The 23,594-nt window shown below is 38.9% G+C and overlaps 2 protein-coding genes across 8 annotated transcripts; one reads left to right on the top strand and one right to left on the bottom strand.

The window, feature by feature from the left end:
• The first annotated feature begins 4,807 nt into the window (after window positions 1-4,807).
• On the top strand, window positions 4,808-14,393 carry LOC110366477. Of its 7 annotated transcripts, none has more exons than XM_036131311.1 (16): window positions 4,808-4,981; window positions 5,061-5,120; window positions 9,322-9,378; window positions 9,517-9,765; window positions 10,094-10,332; window positions 10,460-10,566; window positions 11,069-11,181; window positions 11,362-11,412; window positions 11,580-11,636; window positions 12,278-12,475; window positions 12,616-12,708; window positions 12,782-13,026; window positions 13,181-13,309; window positions 13,554-13,694; window positions 13,839-13,950; window positions 14,046-14,393. In XM_036131311.1, the coding sequence occupies exons 1-16, from the start codon at window positions 4,861-4,863 to the stop codon at window positions 14,261-14,263; spliced, it is 2,190 nt and encodes a 729-aa protein (XP_035987204.1). In that variant the 5' UTR covers window positions 4,808-4,860; the 3' UTR covers window positions 14,264-14,393. The 7 variants fall into 7 exon arrangements, with proteins under 7 accessions (XP_035987204.1, XP_035987206.1, XP_035987205.1 ...); XM_036131313.1 differs by having other exon boundaries at window positions 11,583-11,636; XM_036131312.1 differs by having other exon boundaries at window positions 11,365-11,412.
• A 10-nt stretch (window positions 14,394-14,403) lies between these two features.
• On the bottom strand, window positions 14,404-22,628 carry LOC105938849. The gene is made up of 6 exons (XM_036131318.1): window positions 22,080-22,628; window positions 18,207-18,343; window positions 17,726-17,873; window positions 17,183-17,431; window positions 16,559-16,823; window positions 14,404-14,832 (listed from the first exon to the last, which is right to left on the bottom strand). Exons 1-6 carry the CDS (start codon window positions 22,583-22,585, stop codon window positions 14,629-14,631), a joined length of 1,509 nt encoding a protein of 502 aa, XP_035987211.1. The 5' UTR covers window positions 22,586-22,628; the 3' UTR covers window positions 14,404-14,628.
• Between the last annotated feature and the right edge of the window lie 966 nt (window positions 22,629-23,594).

Here is a 23,594-nt window from a genome sequence, read left to right on the forward strand (position 1 = left end):
CTAAACACTTAAATGAAGTGTTAACTACACAAGAAATGTGCACAAAAAACTAATATAAAACTAGAAAAAGCTGTTCCTGCATAACAGCGAGTGAGAATGCTAATCTGCAGAATGATTTGAACAGAAGATGCAGAAGATCTCTGTAGAACAGAAAAATAGCGGAAAAACATTGAAATCAGATTTTAACAATTTGAAAAAATTGAAGAATTTGAAGGGATTTAAAAAATTGGAAGAATTACAAGAAATAGAAGAATGTGAAGAATTTGAGGAATTTGAATAATTTGAAGGAATTTGAAGGAATGTGAAAATTTGGAACAATTAGAACAATTGGAATAATTTGAAGGATGTGAAGCATTTGCAGCAATTTGCATTGATTTCAATGGGAGAAAATTGTGAAAAGAAAAAGTGCAATATTTTAAATGTGTAAAAGTTAGCATAACCATGAGATATAGCAGTCATGCCAGGAACGAGCCGAACGTTTTGATACCAACATTGTTTAAATCGGTTGAAGTATGCATGGCAAGGCAAGGCAAATTTATTTGTATAGCACAATTCAGTACAGAGACAATGCAAAGTGCTTTACATGATTAAAATACAGGAAAATAAAACAGAATATAAGCAAGCAGGAATAAAATGTAGAAACAAAAATGAACATCAATAAACAGTTGGACTAAAAAAGTTAAACTAGTGATGTTTCAGTAGAACAGTTTAACTAGAACAGTCAAAAACAGTCCTAAACAAATGTGTTTATAATTTTGATTTAAAAGAACTCAGGTTTTCCGCACTTTTACAGTTTTCTGGAAGTTTGTTCCAGATAAGTGGAGCGTAGGAACTAAATATAATAAGTAAGTAATATCATCTTTTATTGTCATTGAAACATACATTGAAACATACATTGCAACGAAATGTGTTCTCTGCTTTTAACCCATCTCCCTTGGGGAGCAGTGGACTGCCACTGTGCGGCGCCCGGGGAGTATTCTGGGGTTAAGGGTCTTGCTTTAGGGACCCAGAGTGCAGGCACTGGGGATCGAACCGGGTACTTGCATTCTTTCAAGGCAGATGAGCGTTCACACTGACCCTGATTCTGGTTTTGCTGGAGGTTTTCCTCCCTGTTAATGGGCATCTGGTCAGGATGCCTCCTGGACGCCTCCATGGTGAGGTTTTCCGGCCACGTCCCACCGGGAGGAGGCCCAGGGGAAGACCCAGGACACGCTGGAGGGACTATGTCTCTCTGCTGGCCTGGGAACGCCTTGAGATTCCCCTGGAGGAGCTGGCCCAAGTGGCTGGGGAGAGGGACGTCTGGGCCTCCCTACTGAAGCTGCTACCTCCGAGAGCCGACCCCGGATAAGAGGAAGAGAATGGATGGATGGATGGATGGATGGATGGATGGATGGATGGATGGATGGATGGATGGATGGATGGATGGATGGATGGATGGATGGATGGATGGATGGATGCTAAAACCTGATTTTTCATGCATTGTTGTCTACAGAAATTGTAACGGATATAATTCATTAAGCTTGGTTTGAAAAACAACATTAATTGTAAATTTATTAAGTAATAGAAGAAGATCATATTAGGACCACATCATTACTAGTCCTATCTGCAAGAATTCCTGTGGTATTTGTGTAGATATTTAGTAAATATCTACACAAATATGTATTGCGTGTGTATTACTTCCGCAGTTTGCATATCAGACTGTGATGTGCCTTGAAAGAGCCGATGAAGACCACAGAAAGAATGGAACACTTCTGACTACCTCAAAGGTCAAAGCAGACATATTGGAGAAGCTGGCTGAAACTATATATATGTATACAGCTTATCCATCAAGTGCACAGATATGTGATGTTGTTGAGGCACTTGTCAAGAAATATCCTTGTCTGAAGGAACCTGGCTCCTTCTCAGGCTACTATGGCTGGCAACAAAGCCTCAAATACAAGATGGCAAATTATCGCACCAAACTCAGAGACTACGGTGTTCCTGAGGTGATGTGCAATGCCTTTAAACGCAAGAGCCCTGGAGACCAAAAATCTGCAAAGAATGTGAAAAGGCCTTGAAAGGCAGAAGTAAACTACCTCCCACCTTACCCAGCAGGAGAGGATGAGGAAAGTCAAGAACAGGAAAGGATTCAGTTGCTAACTGAAGTAAGGAAAAGAGACAACAACAAATTGATCAAAGAAAAGATGACCAAAACTTTTGTACACCGAAGAAATTAAATCGTTAACCAATCACCCGCCATAGAGGACATCAAAGCCAGATGGCCAGCTCTATTTGAGGCATCTAATGTGAGTTACAAGTGTATGGTAATCAGAAGCATTCCTTTGCAATTGTGAGGGGACAGCTATTTTGTACAAAATGTGTTAAGTGACTGTCATCTCATAAATGATGCTTCACGCATTTAGAATTATAGTTTACAGGTTACATAATTTGTCTTTTAGATCCAGGATGAGTTTCACAGAATTACAACGGTGCACCTGGAATCGAAGTTCATGTCCAAGCTGGATGAATATTCTCCCAGGCTTATGAACCTCTTCCACTCAAAGGGTGGGACCATGGGATTAAGGTTGCAGACTATCCTACTGAAGGTATCCTAAATTTGGCCATATTATGTTTTTTTTTATCTATATTTATATTAAATCTGCAGGAGGAAATGTTAGCCTGTGACTGTCTATATAAATGTGTATTAAATAAATGCATATCTTTTTAGTTACAGCAGTTTGTATGGCCACCGAATTAGACAATGTTTATCACACATTCTCAAAAATGTGACCATAGCTCATGCAAAATGTTTTCATTTTAATACATAGATTATAAATAATGTGTTCTGTGGGCTGCACAGTGGCGCAGTGGGTAGCGCCTGGGTCTTTCTGCATGGAGTTTGCATGTTCTCCCTGTGCATGCATGGGTTCTCTCCGGGTACTCTGGCTTCCTCCCACAGTCCAAAAACATGACTGTTAGGTTAATTGGTCTCTCTAAATTCTCCTTAGGTGTGAATGGTTGTTTGTCCTGTCTGTCTCTCTGGATCAGCTGAAGGCTTTGAACTGCATTTTGTGGACTTCCTGATAGTAAAGGATTACAATAGTCCAGCCTTGAAGTAACAAATGCATGGAATAGTTTTTCAGCATTACCCCTGGACAGAATATTTCTAATTTTGGCGATATTCCTGAGGTGGAAAAAAGTAAACTCTGGAAACCTGTTTAATATGGGATTTAAATGACATGTCTTGGTCAAAAATAACACCAAGATTTTTTACTTTATTACTAGAGGCCAGGTTAATGCCACCCAGATTAAGTGATTGGTTAAGAAGTTTATTTTTTGAGGACTCTGGCCCAAAGATTACAACTTCTGTCTTGTCAGAATTGGTCCAAGGACTGAACCCTGTGGTACTCCACAGGTGACCCTAGAGTTTGAAGAAGATTTATTATTAACATGAACAAATAAAAATAATGTTATCCATACTCATCTGAAGTGTGTAATGTTTTTTGTAGCTTGGTATTCCAGAAGTAACAAGTAAATGATAATGCTGCACTATAACCAGGACAGTGACAGTTGTGTCTTGAAAACATAGAGAGGACTATGAAAAATTTGCCACCAGCTTAGGACATGGATGTATGTGACACAGTCCACTTTCACTGAGGCAAAACCAGACACTCCTCTTGTTTTTCATGATTCTTCTGGTTGTTCTTGCAACAGCAATCCACAGCTATATTATCAAGATGGACAATATTCTGCCGGGTCTTTACCTCTGTTTTGTGCCACTGGTAATTGTGAGCACAAGCTGTACTGATCTGACACTGATCTGAGGAGCCTACCTGTGCAATTGGCCTGCCTCAAATAGCAAGAGCCTTTGTTAAATATATTTTGTCATACTTATTTGAGGGGCTTGCTGTTGTAATTCTGTTGTGTACACCAGGATTTCTTTGTATTTTGGCATTTTACACGAAAAATGTTCAGAATTTATGTGTAAACGAAGTTGCACAAATAAATGTTTAACTGCTGTTGTTCTAAATATGGTAATTTGTTAACTGCCCTTCTGTAAATTCTTGCAAAAAGAATGCATTATATTGAGTAGATTCTACATAAAAAAAATATGGCAAAAAAGTGACTATCAATAACATTAAATAGATTTTAAGTCATGTGGTACCAATTATAAGTTCATTTAAAATTAATAATTAAATTAATTTATGTAAAGATAAATAACAATTTCAGTTTAAATGCATTGAATTAAGTAACATTGTTCCAGGTTATGAGTTGATGTAGCTTATTTTATTTATTGAATCTAAATCTTTCGTATACAGATATTTAGACAGATAGCATCATTTTCACCCATAAAATTAGTAAATATAAATCAATATTATCCAGATATTTATGGAGGACCAAGTCTTCCATAATTAAAAATAAATACAGAAATAAATAAATGCTCAATAAATAAATATGCATACGATTAATTGCCACCAAAAAATACAATGCACGATTAATTGGCACCAAAAAATACAATGCACAAATAAATGTAGGTAGAAATTAAATTATACAGTCAGACATAAATGTATATATCTCTTTTAATTAGCTACTTTATTTATTCATAACTTATTTTTTTATTATTTATTTATGTGCATGTTATAATATTTTTGTCTGTTTTATTCTTTCTTTGTATTTTTTTGCCCTATTTATTTCCTCCATGCTATTTATTTCTGCCTGTCCTATTTACATTTCTGCCTGTCCTATTTACATTTCTGCCTGTCCTTTTTACATTTCTGTATGCATTTCTGCCTCATTATGCAAATGAGGAAGGGGCGGGTCTTAAGGGCTCAACTTCTGCCCATTGGTTGGTTAGCATTTTACTGCATCCTTCGAATCTACATGGCTTTTCCCCGCCATAAAGCATTCCTCCTTTGTTTAGCTATGTCGGACTCGGCAGTGAGACGTTCAGTTTCCGACCTCTTAAGGGAAGCTGCCAATAGATTGGAAGAATTAGAACGCTGTACGTTTGGGATCTGAAATGTTTTTCTGTGGTGCTTTGAACATTTTTTTTAACTTTTACTTTACTTTTACATAAACAGCTTCCAGTTCGAGTATCAGTGGTGTGGAACCCGAGGAAGGCCAGAGGAGTAACGTTCCCTGTAAGCTCGCTAGCAAGCTTTCGACTGGCTGGTTTTCTCTCTAATTTAGAGTAATTTAGCTAATCCAAAATGTTTTAACCTTATTCACAGATGAGTTTAAGGTAATTTAAGACTTGGCGAGCGATTTATATGTTACTTTGGTGGCAAGTCTTAGAGGAGAACGTAACAGTTACCGCTCTCTGTTGTAACTTAGTTTAATGTCAGGCTTAGTTAGAAGCCGTGTGACTATGGCAAGCCGTTTTATCATACATTCGGTTTTTACCGCCCGTACGTTCCACATATCTCAAATTGTCTTATGACTAGACGTTTTTGCGATTTAAGATATCTCTAATTATATTTTGACCAGTCAAAATACCTATTCGAGATATCTTTAATTACATTCTGACTAGTCGAAATGACGTCAGATTTACCATTGAGCTTTACCACAGTATAAAAACTGCATCTGGTTATTAATTGAACTGGCCTTGGTTGCGGAATATTCCTTATTTCCAGCTTGGACATGGGTCGATAGAAGCGCTTTCAGCTTCCCTAAGCCGTTTTTCAGTGCATTGTGTGTGTGTTTTAGATATCTGGAACGGATAGTCAGACGAAACCAAATTTATGTTAAAACATCTTGCCATATGTAGGCTAACGTTACTGTGTAAGCGGGCGTAAAATGGTCATAACTACTTTGTACTTTTTAAAAAGTTGAGCAGCGATGCAGATGTAACGTTAACGTTGTACAGGCAACCTCATCTTGAAACGTAATGGTAGGTTCTGTAGTTCACCAGTTTATTTATCAATTAGTGCTACTTTACGCATCCGTAAATATATCGACATGAACTAACTTTACTAAACATCAGCTCTATGTGCAGTAATGTTTTTAACGAGAATTAGCTCTTCACATCTTCCGGTGTATTACCATAAATTACTCTGCCACGCGAGAAGCGGCGGAGAAAGGAAACAAATGCGAGGCTGCAGAACCGGTGATAGGAGTTACATGCTACGCTAGTGAGAGACACGCACACAAACATACGCTGTCTTTTCGTCACGAGTGCAAGATCACTTAGCAATGAACTCTGAAGGTACCACATCTACGCTCCTGAAAAAACAATAAATTGTGCACAGATGCAAATGTCATAGATAAGCTCTGCTCTCCGGACATATCAATAAATTGTTTCCCTTTCAATGCCGACAGAATTCACAGTTGCCATGGTTACTGCTGTGTTTATACCACTGGTAGCAGCTACGGGCCATCAGCCAACTATCACTAGCAAACAACCGAGTGCAAATCATGATGGATTTTTATCTATAACTGCAAGCGACTTCATCCAAGCAAATCTAAAGACTGACCTTGCAAAATTCAGTCAGCAACAGAGCAGACACGTGAGCATGTCTATAGCAACATTATATATATATATATATATATATATATATATATATATTTACATACATACATACATGTATATATATTTACATACATACATACATACATGTATGTATGTATGTATACATTGATAAATACAGTGATTTTTTCAAGCTGAATGCAAACGAAATTTATTTCTGTACGCACTTTAAGCATACAAAATGACAAATAAAGCTATCTATATATCTATCTATCTATCTATTTATGTATCTTTATTCGGTTCTATTGTATTTGTGTAACTTATATCATTTTGATATTCAGTGTAATCATAATTAGTAAAACTATACTATTTATGTCAGGGTTTTGTTTACCGATGAACTCAGGACACACACACGGGACTAAAAGTTTGAGTTTTTATTGAAGGAAGTCTGCTGGGTGGTGAGTGATGAAGACCGGAGGTTCAGGACTGCAGAAGGTCAGGGATGAATGTGATTGCAGGAGCTGACGGCCCGGAGACAGAGAGTCCACACTTCCTAGGTGCTGCTCGGCTAGCAGGCCTCATAGCACTCAGGTTAGCAGTTCATTTGGAGACACCAGGGCACAGAGCTGAGCTTCACCAGGGCGGCTAGTCAGGTTAGCAGAACTTGAGAGACACCAGGGCACAGAGCTGAGCTTCACCAGGGCGGCTAGTCAGGTTAGCAGAACTTGAGAGACACCAGGGCTCAGAGCTGAGCTTCACCAGGGCGGCTAGTCAGGTTAGCAGAACTTGAGAGACACCAGGGCTCAGAGCTGAGCTTCACCAGGGCGACTAGTCAGGTTAGCAGAACTTGAGAGACACCAGGGTACAGAGCAGAGCCTTTCCAGGATGGCTAGTCCAGCTAGCAGTTCTCTGGAGACACCAGGACACAGAGCAGAACCTCTCCAGGAACAAACAGTGAACGAACAGTCCTTAGAGTGACTGACAGGACTAACCTTAACAACAGGAGCAAAACAAAGCTTCCAAGGCAAAAACGGGGACTGGCATGGAGAGGTGTGGAATGATGACGGCCCAGTGCTGAACTGAAGGCAGAGGGAGGTTTAAATAGAGCACTACACAGGTGGAACAAGGATCTGGCTAATTGACTGGTAAATGATAACAGGTGTGACTGACCGCTGAGGAGGTGAAGTGAAAAATGACAGAAAATAACTGATGACTGAAAACTAACAATAAATAAAGTCAAACCTAACCCAAAAGAGATGAAAAAATGAAAATAACAGAAAAACAAAGCCAAACCAAAACTCAACCATGACATTACCCCCCCCTCAAGGCCGGACTCCGGACGGCCTATCAAACAAAACAAACTACAAAGTGACCGAACCAGGGTGGGTGGAGGGACGGCAGGATGGCGGGCAAGAGTCATAACTAAGCTGATCTAACCAGGGTGGGTGGAGGGACGGCAGGATGGCGGGCAAGAGTCATAACTAAGCTGATCTAACCTGGGTGGGTGGAGGGAAAGTAGGATCGTGGGCTAAAATCAAACCAAAACTACCCACTAGGGCGAACTAAAAAGGATGTCTAACAGATGCTGGTAGGCAAAACAAAAGGCGTTTAACCGACGTTGACAGGCGAACATCGCCACCAGGCAAAAACGGGCACGACAGGCGAACATCGCCACAAGGCAGAACAGGCGTACGACAATGCCAGAGGGAAGAAACAGGCGTACGACAACGCCAGAGGGAAGAAACAGGCGTACGACAACGCCAGAGGGAAGAAACAGGCGTACTCAACGCCAAAGGGAAGGAACGGGCGTACTTAGCGCCAAAGGGAAACCCGCCGGGGCGTGAGGAAAACGCCGGGGCTGGGGAAGAGAACGTCGGGATATGAGGGAAGCAGGAACATCTAAAACGCCTAGGAACAAGAACGGAGGGTGTACTTACACGCCGGGGAACCGAGAACAGAGGGCGTCCCAACACGCCGGGGAACCGAGAACAGAGGGCGTCCTAACACGCCGGGGAACCGAAAACAGAGGGCGTCCTAACACGCCGGGGAACCGAAAACAGAGGGCGTCCTAACACGCCGGGGAATCGAGAACAGAGCGCGTCTAAGCACGTCGGGAACACTAAATCTAAACGCTAGAAATCTAAACACCAGGGAACCAGGAACAAAGGGCATCCTAATACGCCAGGAGACAAAGGGCGTCTAAATTCCGGAGAATGGAGACACCAGGACACAGAGCAGAACCTCTCCAGGAACAAACAGTGAACGAACAGTCCTTAGAGTGACTGACAGGACTAACCTTAACAACAGGAGCAAAACAAAGCTTCCAAGGCAAAAACGGGGACTGGCATGGAGAGGTGTGGAATGATGACGGCCCAGTGCTGAACTGAAGGCAGAGGGAGGTTTAAATAGAGCACTACACAGGTGGAACAAGGATCTGGCTAATTGACTGGTAAATGATAACAGGTGTGACTGACTGCTGAGGAGGTGAAGTGAAAAATGACAGAAAATAACTGATGACTGAAAACTAACAATAAATAAAGTCAAACCTAACCCAAAAGAGATGAAAAAATGAAAATAACAGAAAAACAAAGCCAAACCAAAACTCAACCATGACAATTTAATAAATATTTAATTTGACTGAGGCGAAGAAGTTATAAGGTGCAGTGTTTGGTGTGACAAGTTTGCAATCTAATACAAATGTTTCTATACTTTTTGCGTCTGTTGACTTAATTTGGAAGCTTTGCCTTTAAAATTGATTGTTGGTAATAACTCAGTCACACCTGAGGTTGCAAGTCTGAGTACAGAGAATCTGCTACACTATGCTGAATCCTTGTCTGGAGCATTACATCCTAATATATTCATTTCAATATTAATAGCAGCAGCAAGACCAGGAACAGCCAGTCATTCTTCTATGGGCCGACATCCTGTTGATGGTAAGTTAGTTTGCTGACAACCTGTGATCTCTAATATGTAACCTTCCTAAAGTGAAAGCTGCTGTGATGTTAAGTTCAAATATAGCATGAGGTTTTGTGTTGCTAGCATTTGTTTTCTATATTATTCCCTTTTTCTAGCTGAAGTGTTGAGGCTGTTTGCACCCTACACTAGGCAGGCTGGTGGTGCTATGGGTTGGTCAAGACAACCAAGGCGTGCCAACAACCAGCAAACGAGTTCTGCCAGTGCACCTTCTCACACACCCAGATTTACATACACGCACACATTTTGTGCCCTTGCTCGTAAAGACTGTGCAGTGGTGCCCACAAGGGCTGAGAAGGAGCGCCTACTAAGAGCAGGATTGGGGGAGAGGCGCCTGTGCTTTCGAGGTATGTCATTTGATTGCGTGATTGAATTTTATACTCGTTTTTACAGTTTGCAAATGTGGATGTTTATGTAAAGGTGTTTTTTTTTTTGGGGGGGGGGGTGTTTTTGTATGTGTAAATATTTTTTGCCTATATTTATACAGCAGTTATTCACAGAAAGTATTGACCAGACATTGATATTTTCTCAAGATCCATTCTTGAGAAAATATCAATACCACATTAAAACATTATGTGTAATTTATTGTAATGACACTGAAAACAAATATTCAAAAAAGTTAATTGTTATGAAAATGTTTATTCAAAGAACTTTGTTTTGCTTTTTTGTTTTCAGGTGACCTACACAGCCCACAGCAGTTTACGGAATTTGTATATATAAATTATCCAAAGTTGAGAGATGCTGGGGGGTTTGAGTTTATGAGGATTTGTGGCAACACCAGGAGTCGACAGCTGTCACTTCTCCCTTGTCCAGATCAGGGCTACACTGCCCAATACTTAAAGGATCCTGTTCTCCTCATCCACCAAACCACATTATACATTCGCCCCCTTCAGTGTAATGTCAGCACAGAACAGGTAATGCTTGATTTCTCAATGAATGCAATTTTTAAAGAAATCCTGTGGACCAGTGGTGTTGCTGTTTAAGTCTTCAGATTTATAGATGGAGTTACATAAATATATTAATTTGTGTTTGTACTTGTAGGAAATTATTGGTAGACCTTCAGAAATTGGACCCTCAACACCATGTCTTCTGTGTGGAGAGGAATTTCCATTTTCCCACATAAGGGAACACAATAGGACCTGTGAACGGTACTGAAAGTAGTCCTAATGGGGATGTTTGTTAATCAGCTAAAAAGCTTTGTTTTCTCAGCAGTTAATGATGACCTATTCAGGCCAGATGTTGTTTTTTTGCAAGTGATTGTATGCCTAACGTTATCAGTGAAAAGTTAGATTATTTGTTTTATAAAAGTGGTTCTATTTTTATTATGTGTGGGGAGATATTGCAATATTAAATTGACTGAACACCCTTCTCCACAAGCAACACAACAATGAAGAGAGCAGTATTTCCTATCATAAAATGATAGCATGGCTTACCTACCCATGCACTCATTCAGGTGCGTGACCAGAGCGTGAAGGAAAAGGCAGATACTAGTGCTGGTCAAACAGAACTGTGACCAAATCCCAGAACAGATATAGTAATTGCATATATGGCTTTTTAGGTAACCAAAGGCATGGCAGTTGTACATGGCTATATTGCCATGTGTGTTATGACCATTACTGACTAACTGATGATATAATGATTACCCTCAAGTGAGTTACAGGGTGACAGGACCCAAAACAGGGAGAGGGAAAGTGGGACAGGGACAGCCAGTGCCTCGGCCTCAGCATCAACCTCACATGACCCAGGACTAGATGTGAATGAGGGTAGAGTTTCTGTACCTTTAAATACTAGTGAAGTTTTATGTTCTTTATTTGTTTTGGAAGTTGAAATATTCCATGTGAAAATCCAAAAACAATTTTGTTGAAATATTCTGAATGCTACCACTGTAGTTGGTCTGTCACATAGTGTTTTTTCACATGCTAATTTCTGTCATTCCATGTCAGCAGGAGCAGCAAGTGCCACTGAAAACCCACCCACAGAGGCCACCATTGATGGTAAGTACATTGCTATAAGGCATGGTAGAGCTAATCAATAAAATCATTGGTCCTATATGTTTTACTTAACTCCCCCCATATGTTATGAAATTGCTTAAGGATGAGATTTGACACAACCCTTGAACACACATCATGTCACTTAGTAACTGGTTGTCATTCTATATCAGTAGCAAGAGGAATAGCACCTGGTCCTGGAATCCCACCTACTGAGGTCACTACTGATTGTAAGTGTGTTGCTATAAAGGATAGTCTACCTAAGTATAATAACTTGTACCATATGTTCAGGTTTCTCCATGCTGCATCTTCATAACATCACAGAGCTGCTTTTAAATAGATAATCAAAAATTCATGTATACACTGTGTGTTTTAAATTGAGTGAAGCCATATACATGCTAGGGCTGGACAATATAAAAATAAAAGCATATCGATAAAATAGAAATCATATTGATTGATATCGATAATTATTAAAACAATTGAAAATATACATTTTAAGTGCAGCCCTGGCCATTTTCGGCTGTAGCCTAAAGACCTATTTTTAAATAAATGGATTCAAACACAACCCATTATTCTACCAACTTTTTACAAAAACTGTAAGTGTTAAAAAAAGAACACGTGCTCTCTGAACTCTCTGAAGGCTGACGGAGCTTTCCTGCGTTTATGATTGGTTGGCAGAATATAATAACTCTAGTCTTAACCTACATGATAGGCTAGAATGCACTGTTCTTTTATTGACCCCTGTTTTTTATATTGAACCATCTGTCTATCGATCAATATATATCGTTATTGAATTATTGTCCAGCCCTAGTACATGCATACTCTTAAAGGTTCAGTTACTGTTTCCTAATGTAATTTACCCTTTTTTAAGCTTGGGTTACACAACTGGACCCAGAGAAAGCAGCCCAGCTTTTCACACAGGCAGCTCTAGAAAAGAATCAACATATGGAGCCCCTCACATTCACCCTGAGTCTCATGGACTCTGAAGAAGAGAGACACAGAGCGATCATCTCAATATACAAGAGGCCCAGGGTGGAATGGGCAAGGCCCCTAACTTGCAGATTGATTGGTGAATTTTTTTTTACTATTCCTGCAAATACATAGATATGTGAATTTAGTATGTTAAGTCTGTGCAGTTATGACTTAGATGATGTAGTTTTTCCAAAAGCCTGTGGTGTAACTTATAATAAAAGCCCATTTTTGACATAGGTGACTCTGCTATTGGTGAAGGCGTAACGCGGCATGTGTTGTCCACTGTGATGGGAGCTGTCCAGAGTGGTTTCCTTCTGGATGAAAAAAAAGGTATGTCACTCTACATTTTTCTTGCATACAGAAGAATTTCTGTGTCTGTTATTTGACAGTTTCTCCTCTGAAGGGAAAATGCTTCTCTTCGAGGGAGAGAGTGACCACCTTATTCCCTCAACAAGTCGGGAGCTCCTGGAGGGTGATTTATTTGTGACTGCAGGAAGGATGGTTGGTCATTCATTCTTGAATGGGGGCCCATGTCTCACTGGCCTAAGCACAGCAATCATCCATGTACTTTTTGGCGGCAGTCCAGAGATGGCAACCATATCCCTGTCAGACTGTGTGGATCAGGATGTCCGGGATGTCTTGGCACTGGTCTGAATTAACACGTTTTATTTATATAATGTAGTGTTTCCAAACCGCACTGTTATCAAATAGTTGTAAAAATGTATTGCCAAGCACCTACTTTTTTAATTGCCTATATTACAAATATTGTATTTGGCTCTCCTGTGTTGATGTCACTGATCAGTTGGAAGGAACCAAGGACCTGTCCGAAGAAGACAAATCCCAGATTCTTTCTGTGACACTGCCCTGGGACCTGCCTGGTGTCACAATGAACAACAGGTGGTGGCTGAGGGAGAAAATACTGATCCATGCTGTAAGCTATTAACAATTATGGTCCTTGTAATTTGGCCTGTTCTTAAAGAGACAATAGCATGCTTTTTTTCAGCTAAAGCCCAAAGTACAAACCAGAGGGAGGAGCACTGAGCTTGTCAGTAGGGGAATCAAAAGGAGCACTAACATTGTTACAGACTGTGGATGAATAGAGATGAATGAGTTTTGGAATATAAAGCATGTAAATGTATCCTAGTAGACCCCACTCATTTTGTTTCATTTTACAGGTTCTTGGACGGACAACCCAGCAGGTTAAACAAATCCGACGAGGCCTAAAAGACACGGGTGTCTGGGAGTTTTTTAGCTCCAGGCCAGATGCTGTGGAAGTCCTATTCCCAAGGGCCTGCAATGCAGAGATCACGCCACAAGTAATGCAAATACATTTGTTATATTTTATTACTTTTTCCCATTTATGTGCATGTTGCATCTTAGTTGCAAGGTATCTGTTAAAATCTATCAGGATATAGAAACATCATTTCATATAAGTAACTAATTTATTAAATGTTTGGTAGATGATTTTGGACAATATCAACTGGCCAAGGGATGAGGACATTGATGAGGACATCGTCAGCCTGGAGGACCACTGCAGAATAATGACCTTCCTCCGTAAATTTATAGAGGATGGTATGTTGCCTTTGTTCTGGAGTAAGACTCGCTCCATGTAGTATATGAGCGTCAGTGTGTGTATTGAATTTTTTTCCCCTGTGTATTTTTGTAAGGTACTCCGGAAGTCCTGAAGACGTTGCTCACGTTCTGGACTGGCTGGGGAGTTGTTTCCTCAAACTTGGAGGTGGAAATAATCGATTGTGCCCTACCACAGTCATCAACTTGTTTTTTGACTCTAAAGCTGTCAAAAAATACTATGAACTATGAAGACTTTGTTCATGACTTGATGGCAAGCATATCCTCTTCCTACTCTGGATTTGGTCAGATTTGAGCCCTGACAGAGACAAAGGTTCAGATCTCATTTAGTTCTGTTCACAAGCACTGATAGAGACAGTGACACAACAAGTTCATATCTAATTTAGTTGTATTTGTTCAAAGCACTGGTGGTAATAAAAACATTTGACAAATGAATTACTGACTTAAGTTCTTTTTATGAAATTCAACACACTTAGTCATCAACAAATTAGTGAGATAATTTCAAATGTAAGCAACATAATTTAAGCAAATATGAGAACTGCCTTAAACTTTAAAGACCCTTCTATTCAGCTATGGTTTATGGTTAGTTTCACCAAATGTTAACTATCCGCAATTAACTTTAACTGAAATGTCTGAACATAAAAGTTAAAAATTACATTTTTAAACCTCTCCAAATATGTCGGTCAGTGTGCTAATTGCTTCACTGTAAACATTCAGAACATTGCAAAAAGGTCCTTGAGGATCTGGCAGTCTTTGCAATTCCACTTCAGTCAAGGGCCGTGGAACCTGAACATCGGGCACTGGCACTCCTTCAGGGTGGTGACCATGTGGACTCTCCCAGTCAATGCCATAGTCCATGTCAACCTAAAAGAGATTTGCAAACAATTTAAGAAGTATGTAACTTTTGATTGAGGGTCATGTTGTCGATAAAGAAGGATAGACAGACAGTGGGGGAAAATACTTTGCTGTTTGCCCTGTTCAGGTAGAACTTTTTCAAACAATCACTGATAAACTCTTAATTCTAATTGCAAGAACACAAATGAGCAAGTCGAGTTAAATTTAAGGACTAATTTTAACCAATGGTTTAAACAAATTTAATCATTGTGCTTTGTAATAGTGATGCAATGATTAATTCTGAATGATTCTGTGTTTGAGTAATTTTTTAAAAAGAAAAGTTCTCTGATTCCAGCTTATTAAAAATGTGATTTCTTATAAAATTTTGGTTTCTTTATTTTACAATGACAGTAAAGTGAGTACCTTTCGGCTGTAGACAAAATAATGCATTTCAGGATGCCATCTTGAGCTTAGGAGATAAGTAAATTATATTGTATTATAATAATGATCATTACTTACAAGCCTAGTGTTCTGTTTGACACAGTATGTTGGACATCATCTAAATAATGGCCATAGTCCAAAACTTTATCAATATATTACATAAGTATCACTTCTTAATGCATTTTCAACATACTCTTGGAAATGTAATATTTTAAAAATCTGGGTCCATATTTATCAAGCTTGTCAGAATTACTCATAAGAACACTGCTAAGAGTTTACTTGTAAAAAAAAAAAAAATAAAAAATCTTGGCTCAAAGATGTGCTTAAAAGTTATCAACATCATAGTCCCAATTTGAGTTAAGTGTAGGACTAAATCTTAAGTGTCAGTCTTAGTACTGATTCATGACACTTTGCTGCGCCACAAACAGGATTTTGGATGACGATGTAGCCAAGGAAAAATCACTGAACAGGTTTCCTTATTTAAAAATGTTTTCAGATAAATTCCATTTAATGATGAAATACCTAATAGGAGTTAACTATGAAGGTTATTATTTTTTAAAACAGTTTGTGCTTTGTAAGTGTGATTTTGAAGTTGTAGAGAGAGTTACACTCTAAGTTTTGTATTTGTAGAATTAAGAATATTTTTGTTTGTTGAAAGCAAAGTTCTGTCAGCAAACAATGTAAATGTTCTTAATATTTTTAAACACTTAATGGTTACCTTTTTCTATTTCAGTTTTTTTTTCTGGACCTTGTTTTATTTTGTGTGTGTGTAAGTAATTAATATGTACTTAGTGTGAAAATGTAAACCTCAGTTGCTTTTTTAATTTTCACTTAAAACGTAAGGGTTAGTAGCAACATTGACAGCAACTGAGGACAAAGTAACTAAATATAGAGATTTTGTCTTTTTATTTTGAAATTCCACTTTAGGTGAGGATGAAATTTATTGACCATAATCTGGAGATGTTACTGTCAGGCTAAAGTGACGGTATCCCCTGAAATCGGACCATTTCGTAGCAATATCAACAGCAACTTAAGTCAACTTTACTTAACGTAGATATTTTGGAGGGCTTTAATTTAGAAATTCAACATCATGTAGATGTGTTTTAATTAGTAAGATCTTGAGATCTTAATCTGTCGTCTGTAAGTGAAGGTATTCACTTGGAAAAACAAATACCATGACCAAGATGAACGAAAATGTTGGTGGGTCAGCTCAATGCTCCCACACGCCCTTTTAGTTCATGTAGTTCGACCGTCATTTCAATTAGGCCCTTTGAGTGTTCTGACATAAACCTTGAGATTTGTTTCTACTACAAACCTGGTAGGGATCTTCACCCTCACGCTGGTTTTGAGACCATAGTAGGTGTGGTGACTGATTCCTCTCTGTGCGCAGTCGATGGTGTTTCCAGCCATCTTTGAACAGCTGCAGATGTCTGTCAAGTTGTGGAAGAAAGGCCCAGTGCAGTGCATACAGCTGGATCTCATTGTCCGGGTTGAGTAGACCTTCTGCCTCTAGATTGCAGAATGTTGTGTAGAACAGATCCAAGACTGCTCCAAAGACATCTCTCCACAATCTCTCTATCCTGGACAAACAGAAAAAATACAAAAACAAGAAATAAAGTCATTAATGACTTGGATGTATACATATTAAATGTATGACATAAACATCTGCGCATGATGAGCAAAATGGACATAGAAGAATAAAGTTTAGGACAACCAGTTTTTATACACCATTTAATGTCCACAAAATTAATAAATTACTGTATAGAACCCTTACTACCAATAATTGCACTGTTCCCAGCAATGAACGATGTTACTAAAGTAATGTAACAGAACTACAACTGAAAAAAATAAGATAACGCAAAGCAGAAGTTTTAAAAAGGCCAATAATGAAAACAAGATTAAAAGTGGAACTTACTACAGTTTTACAAAAGGAAATCACCTCTGGTTGTGTGTGCTTCTTCCTGTGAGATGAGAATTCCTGTTTGGACCTCTGGTGGACACCATGAAGTGGGCCACTTGGACATTCTCTCCTCCTTTATCAGAGCGAACACGTGATGGCACTCCATATAGACCGACTGCTTCGAGAAAGCATTTGCAGACCGTTGACGCACGGTTATTGGTGGCGGCTTTCAAGTACACAATAAGACGGCTGAAGCCGTCAATGCCTCCATGAACCACAAATCGCCATCTGCAATATAAAAAAATGGAAATTGTATTGTAATTTCAAGAATAACGCAAATAACTTCATAGTAACCTTCAAGAAACACCATTAATAGAAAAGGAAATTATTGTGAAATCCGATCTCACAGTGAGAAAGTGGCAGCATGAGTGATGATATTGAATAAATTACTAGTTTTAATTCCATTGTGTAAACAGGTGAGCCCGCCTTCAAAGAAAATCTGATGGTAAAATGTACATAAAACCAATATTGCATTATTTTGAATTGTTTTATGATGTGTTATTTACAACAGCTCATTATGACCTTATAAGTTTATGGTTGCCATCGATATGCCACAAACTGTTAGGGGCTGGAACAGAATATCTTCTGCGTCTTGCTGTGTGGAGTTGGACAGTGCGCATAGAAACCCCCTCCTGATCAACACGCCTCATTGATTCTTGCACTCGACTTCCTTGAAAAACAGGTAAATAGTGATTATAGATCACATATTTGTTAGTCTGTGGAGACATTGTCCATAGTACACAAATGGAAATGCCGTGTTAAGCAATGGGCCACATCAAATATCACAATATGTTTGATAGAACAGCTCATTGAAAGAGACTACATTGTGAAGATGATTTTTGGTGCTTTAAAAAAAATATTGTACTGCACTTGTGATAAACAATTGTTTATAATATGGTCATGATGACCAAGCAGCTGTAATTTCAGTGACTGACAAACACATCGATATTACATAACGCCTACAGTGTTTATTGTCATAACCAACACACACTAGCCTACTTACTTTGAATTTGGATTCCTTGAGCATTCAGATGGCCCAGCATCATTTTATATCCTGTATTAGGATGACATCTGAGGATCTCCCGTACCATTGCATCCAACTCCTCATCGTCAATGTTGCTGAACAGCAGGTCTGACACCCTTTAAAAAAAAAGCAATTTGGTCAACTGGAAATTTAATTTATTTATAACCATTTCAGACCGGTTGTTATTGTTGTTATTGTCATACTATGCTGTATATTTTATGTACTGTACACCAAACCCACCTACCTCATGTACATAACACCGCTCATTATAGTTATTTATTCCAGCATTCTTTGCACTCATCACACTGTGTACATGTATGCTTGTATGTGTATGTGTTGTATATCACATCCACCTCTGACATGTACACAATAATAACGGTAATAATAATTTAATGTTACTCCTACATCCTTTGCACTGTGCTCATTGCACTTTTGTATCAATCTGTTTATTTTGTTTGTGGTGTAAATATCGGTATGTGTTCTCTATACTGTAGCTTAGCTGTGTTTGATTTTATGACTGTATTACCGTTTAGTGTTTTATTACTGCTTATTGTATAAGTAAGCACATCGTGAGCAGTATACAATCCAAGAGGTTAATTTCTCGTTTGTGTACTCCAGAGATGCTCACAGGTCTTTGAGCTAGAGTCCGAGTCAAGTCTCAAGTCTCTCGTGGTTTTTATGAATGTTGTATCACCGGCTGCTTTCGATCCACGCTGCTTATAAAACTGCATAGCTATAAGGAATTCTGTAACCGTAACCTGTTTTTGATTTACAGAGCACAACCATGTAATGAGCAATTAATTTATTATTATAAACTCCTGTAAGTCAACTCATCCCCCAGACTCTCAAAACAATAAACTATAATCTGTTTTTCACAGAGCACAATTGTGTAATGTGCAATGTAATCAGTAGCTTAAACTACTGTCAGTCAACACACCACCAAACTCTCAAATCAGTGTAACATTATAACTAAATAAAACTGTAACATGATCAACAGCCAAGCTGTAATAATTAACGTGATGGCAGCCTGCGAGACGTAGATGATTAGCCTTCATTAATCGATTACCACAAGTTTGGAAAGTCAACAAATGCTCATTCATCTTCTTATAACGAAGGACAGAGTCGGAGCAAACCTCCCGTAGGTCGTAGCTGAAGCAACAAGCAAGCTAACGTCAGATAGCCAATGCTGAGCTAAACCTGTTTACTCACCACAGGTTACTAACCTATTTTGCGTTCAGCGTTTCTTTGTTTGGGTCTTGTTGTGTGAAGTTTTAAAGCATTACCTGAAGCCTGATTGGCTCGCGGACTTCCTGTTTGCGGTAAGGCGTATTGTGTCACTTCCTGTTGTTGCTGTGTGAACGACGGAGCTTTGCTCCAGGCTCTTCCTCAAACTCTAGGGTCACTTGCGGAGTACCACAGGGTTCAGTCCTTGGACCAATTCTCTTTACTATATATATGCTTCCGATTGGCAAAATTATCAGACAGCATGGGATTAATTTCCACTGTTATGCTGATGACACTCAGCTATATTTATCCATAAATCCTGATGAATCCAATCAGTTACTTCGACTGCAGTCATGTCTTGATGACATCAAAAGCTGGATGACTTTAAATTTCCTGCATTTAAATTCTGACAAGACAGAAGTTGTAATCTTTGGGCCAGAGTCTTCAAAAAATAAAGTTAATCTTTAAACCTCTTTGCTGTAACATCTGTTTCCAAACATAAGCACTTTTAAAACATTGTCTGTGGCTGCTCATCACGTTTGGGAACTCCTCGTGTTTCACACGGTTTGTTCTTTGGCGTGATAATAGGGCGTTAGCCTAGCTTTAGCCTAGCGTTAGCCTAGCGCTAGCCAAGCCTTAGCCTCATAATGGCTTCTCCGTCCCTGACTAAGTCTCCTATCTGCTGCTCTCTGTGTCAGATGTTCAGTTATTCCTCTGCCTCCTTTAGTGATGATGGTACATGTAATAAATGTAGTGTTTTTGTAGCTTTGGAGGCGAGGGTGTCAGAATTGGAGACCCGGCTCCGTGCTGTTGAAAAACCAGCTGATAGCCGCTCTTTTGCTAGCGCGGAGCCGCATAGAGTAACTTCACGTAGCGAACCTAAAGCAGTAGTACCCGAGCAGCCTGGTAACCAGGCTGGCTGGGTGACAGTTCGTAGGAAGCATAGCTCTAGATTACAGACCCCAGATCACCACCAACCCATCTGCGTTTCTAATAAATTTAATCTTTGGGCCAGAGTCCTCAAAAAATAAACTTCTTAACCAATCACTTAATCTGGGTGGCATTAACCTGGCCTCTGGTAATAAAGTAAAAAATCTTGGTGTTATTTTTGACCAAGACATGTCATTTAAATCCCATATTAAACAGGTTTCCAGAGTTTCCTTTTTTCACCTCCGGAATATCGCCAAAATTAGAAACATTCTGTCCAGGAGTGATGCTGAAAAACTGGTCCATGCATTTGTTACTTCAAGGCTGGACTATTGTAATTCTTTACTATCAGGAATTCCACAAAATGCAGTTCAAAGCCTTCAGCTGATCCAAAATGCTGCAGCAAGAGTTCTGATGAAAATCAACAAGAGGGATCATATTTCTCCAATTTTAGCTTCCCTTCATTGGCTTCCTGTTAAATCAAGAATAGAATTTAAAATTCTTCTTCTAACGTATAAAGCCCTTCATAATCAAACTCCATCATATATCAGAGCTCTGATTACCCCGTATGTTCCTAACAGAGCACTTCACTCTCAGACCGCAGGTCTGCTGGTGGTTCCTAGAGTCTCTAAAAGTAGAATGGGAGGCAGATCCTTTAGCTATCAGGCTCCTCTCCTGTGGAACCAACTCCCAGTTTTGGTCCGTGAGGCAGACACCCTGTCTACTTTTAAGACTAGGCTTAAAACTTTTCTTTTTGACAAAAATTATAACTAGTGACTCATGTTACTCTCAGCTACCTTTATAGTTTTACTGCTATAGGCTTAGGTTACTGGAGTATATCAGGATCTAATTTTCTCACTATATTGAGTTCTACTGTTCTTCAATTATGCATTATGTGTTGTCATTTCTGCTTTAACTTTCTGTTCTCTCTCTTTTCTCTTCATAGTAGGTACACCTGGTCTGGCGTTCTGTTAACTGTGACATCATCCAGAGAAGACGGCTCACCCGCTACTACCATCTAATGTAGAACAGATTACTAGATCAATGTGTGCTTCTGTGCTTTTTTGTTTCTCTTGTTGTGTCTCTGTTCTGTCTTCTGTAACCCCAGTCGGTCGAGGCAGATGACCGTTCATACTGAGCCCGGTTCTGCCGGAGGTTTTTTTTCCCGTTAATGGGTGGTTTTTCTTCCCACTGTCGCTTCATGCTTGCTCAGTATGAGGGATTGCAGCAAAGCCATGTACAATGCAGATGACTCTTCCTGTGGCTCTACGGTTCCCCAGGAGTGAATGCTGCTTGTCGGGACTTTGATGCAATCAACTGGTTTCCTTATATAGGACATTTTTGACCAATCTGTATAATCTGACCCAATCTGTATAATATGATTGAACTTGACTTTGTAAAGTGCCTTGAGATGACATGTTTCATGATTTGGCGCTATATAAATAAAATTGAATTGAATTGAATTGAATTGAATTGACATGTTTATGATGAATGGCGGAGCAGCTGCTCCTGCACCTTGAGTCCGACTGGAGTCTGAAACTGTGCGCGACTTAACGTTACTTTCTATGCATTCTTGTTTAGTTCCATAACTATGTAAATTAACAAGCTAGGAAGGGTTTGTCTTTCTCCTGTGTCATTCTTGTGAATTGGTAACGTTACACACACTGTTTCTATTGGCATCAAATGTAATGGTACACTCACCTTATGTCATTCTCTGCCATCCGACGATAAACTGTTGTTTCGCTGACTCCAAAAAGCCTTGCAATGGCACCAACAGGCAATCCCGCATGTAAAAGTCCTTCCAGGGCGTCCACAGGCAATATATAAGCAGGGCGACCAGCTATTCCAGGTGTGTGATTAACGTTAGCGACCGAGTTAAGAAGATGGGCCGCTTCCTCCAGATTCTGAAAAACTACATTGTCGACATCTGTGTCCATGTGTGCCGCTAACTGAAACACACGTTCTTTCAGAGCGTCCAAACGAAAAATAATAAAGTCAATACTTATAACGTTAGCATTGTTTTCCAAAACAGTTGCTAAATGTCTCAGCTCACTGACAACTTCGTCGTAGGTAGCCATCTTTGTTGTGACTGAGGCCGGTGAAATGTAGATTCGAAGGATGCAGTAAAATGCTAACCAACCAATGGGCAGAAGTTTACCCCTTAAGACCCGCCCCTTCCTCATTTGCATAATGAGGCAGAAATGCATACAGAAATGTAAAAAGGACAGGCAGAAATGTAAATAGGACAGGCAGAAATGTAAATAGGACAGGCAGAAATAAATAGCATGGAGGAAATAAATAGGGCAAAAAAATACAAAGAAAGAATAAAACAGACAAAAATATTATAACTTGCACATAAATAAATAATTAAAAAATAAGTAATGAATAAATAAAGTAGCTAATTAAAAGAGATATATACATTTATGTCTGACTGTATAATTTAATTTCTACCTACATTTATTTGTGCATTGTATTTTTTGGTGGCAATTAATCGTATGCATATTTATTTATTGAGCATTTATTTATTTCTGTATTTATTTTTAATTATGGAAGACTTGGTCCTCCATAGATATTTAGTAAATACAAATTAATTCCACATGATTAATTAGTAAATCTAAATCACTTTTTTCACAAATATTTGGTATATCTAAATTACTTTCTTTCAGAAAGGAAAGTCATAGTAAATATTAATCAGTTTTCCCTGTATAATTGATTTGGATTTACTCAACATTTGCCATATTATAAGTAAATTCAAAGTATTTAGACCTCATTATTTTGTATTTAATAATTTTTTTTAAATTTGCTTAATTAAATCAATATTTTTTAATCAAAGTTGAAGTAATTAAAATGTATTTAATTATATTAAGTGTCACTTTGTTGCCTTAATTTTTTTTAGGTAGACAATGGTCAAACTTTTCTGAGTGTAGTTAGACGCCGACGGAATGATAACAATAAAGAAAAACAGGAAAACAATAAGCTGTATAAGCATTCTCACTGATTAAATTGCTGTAAAATGTACAGGTCACTGAAATATACATTTGCTGATAACTTGCATCACTTCCACAAAAACACCCCTTTCATATCCTGCCAGGCAGCTGATGGCACGCTCTGGTACTGCCTGGCGTCCTTCCACCAGGTTCCTTGTTGTTTATTAATTGAAATTTAAATGCCTGTTTCATGCTCTATGTAGAATTTCTCCTTGTCTTGCTTTCAGCA

The sequence above is a fragment of the Fundulus heteroclitus genome, unplaced genomic scaffold (genome assembly GCF_011125445.2).
Source record: "Fundulus heteroclitus isolate FHET01 unplaced genomic scaffold, MU-UCD_Fhet_4.1 scaffold_42, whole genome shotgun sequence".
Taxonomy (NCBI): Eukaryota; Metazoa; Chordata; class Actinopteri; order Cyprinodontiformes; family Fundulidae; genus Fundulus; species Fundulus heteroclitus.

What these genes read in the sequence shown, in the direction of transcription:
- LOC105938849 (XM_036131318.1), bottom strand. Translation starts at nt 22,585, where the DNA reads ATGCATTTCTGCCTCATTATGCAAATGAGGAAGGGGCGGGTCTTAAGG. An exon ending in TCAAGGAATCCAAATTCAAA is followed by an intron (nt 17,874 to 18,206) that starts GTAAGTAGGCTA and finishes CTGTTTTTCAAG; the next exon opens with GAAGTCGAGTGCAAGAATCA. An exon ending in AGAAGCACACACAACCAGAG is followed by an intron (nt 16,824 to 17,182) that starts GTGATTTCCTTT and finishes CTGTTTGTCCAG; the next exon opens with GATAGAGAGATTGTGGAGAG.
- LOC110366477 (XM_036131311.1), top strand. Translation starts at nt 4,861, where the DNA reads ATGGCTTTTCCCCGCCATAAAGCATTCCTCCTTTGTTTAGCTATGTCG. An exon ending in GGGCCGACATCCTGTTGATG is followed by an intron (nt 9,379 to 9,516) that starts GTAAGTTAGTTT and finishes CCCTTTTTCTAG; the next exon opens with CTGAAGTGTTGAGGCTGTTT. An exon ending in GTAATGTCAGCACAGAACAG is followed by an intron (nt 10,333 to 10,459) that starts GTAATGCTTGAT and finishes TTGTACTTGTAG; the next exon opens with GAAATTATTGGTAGACCTTC.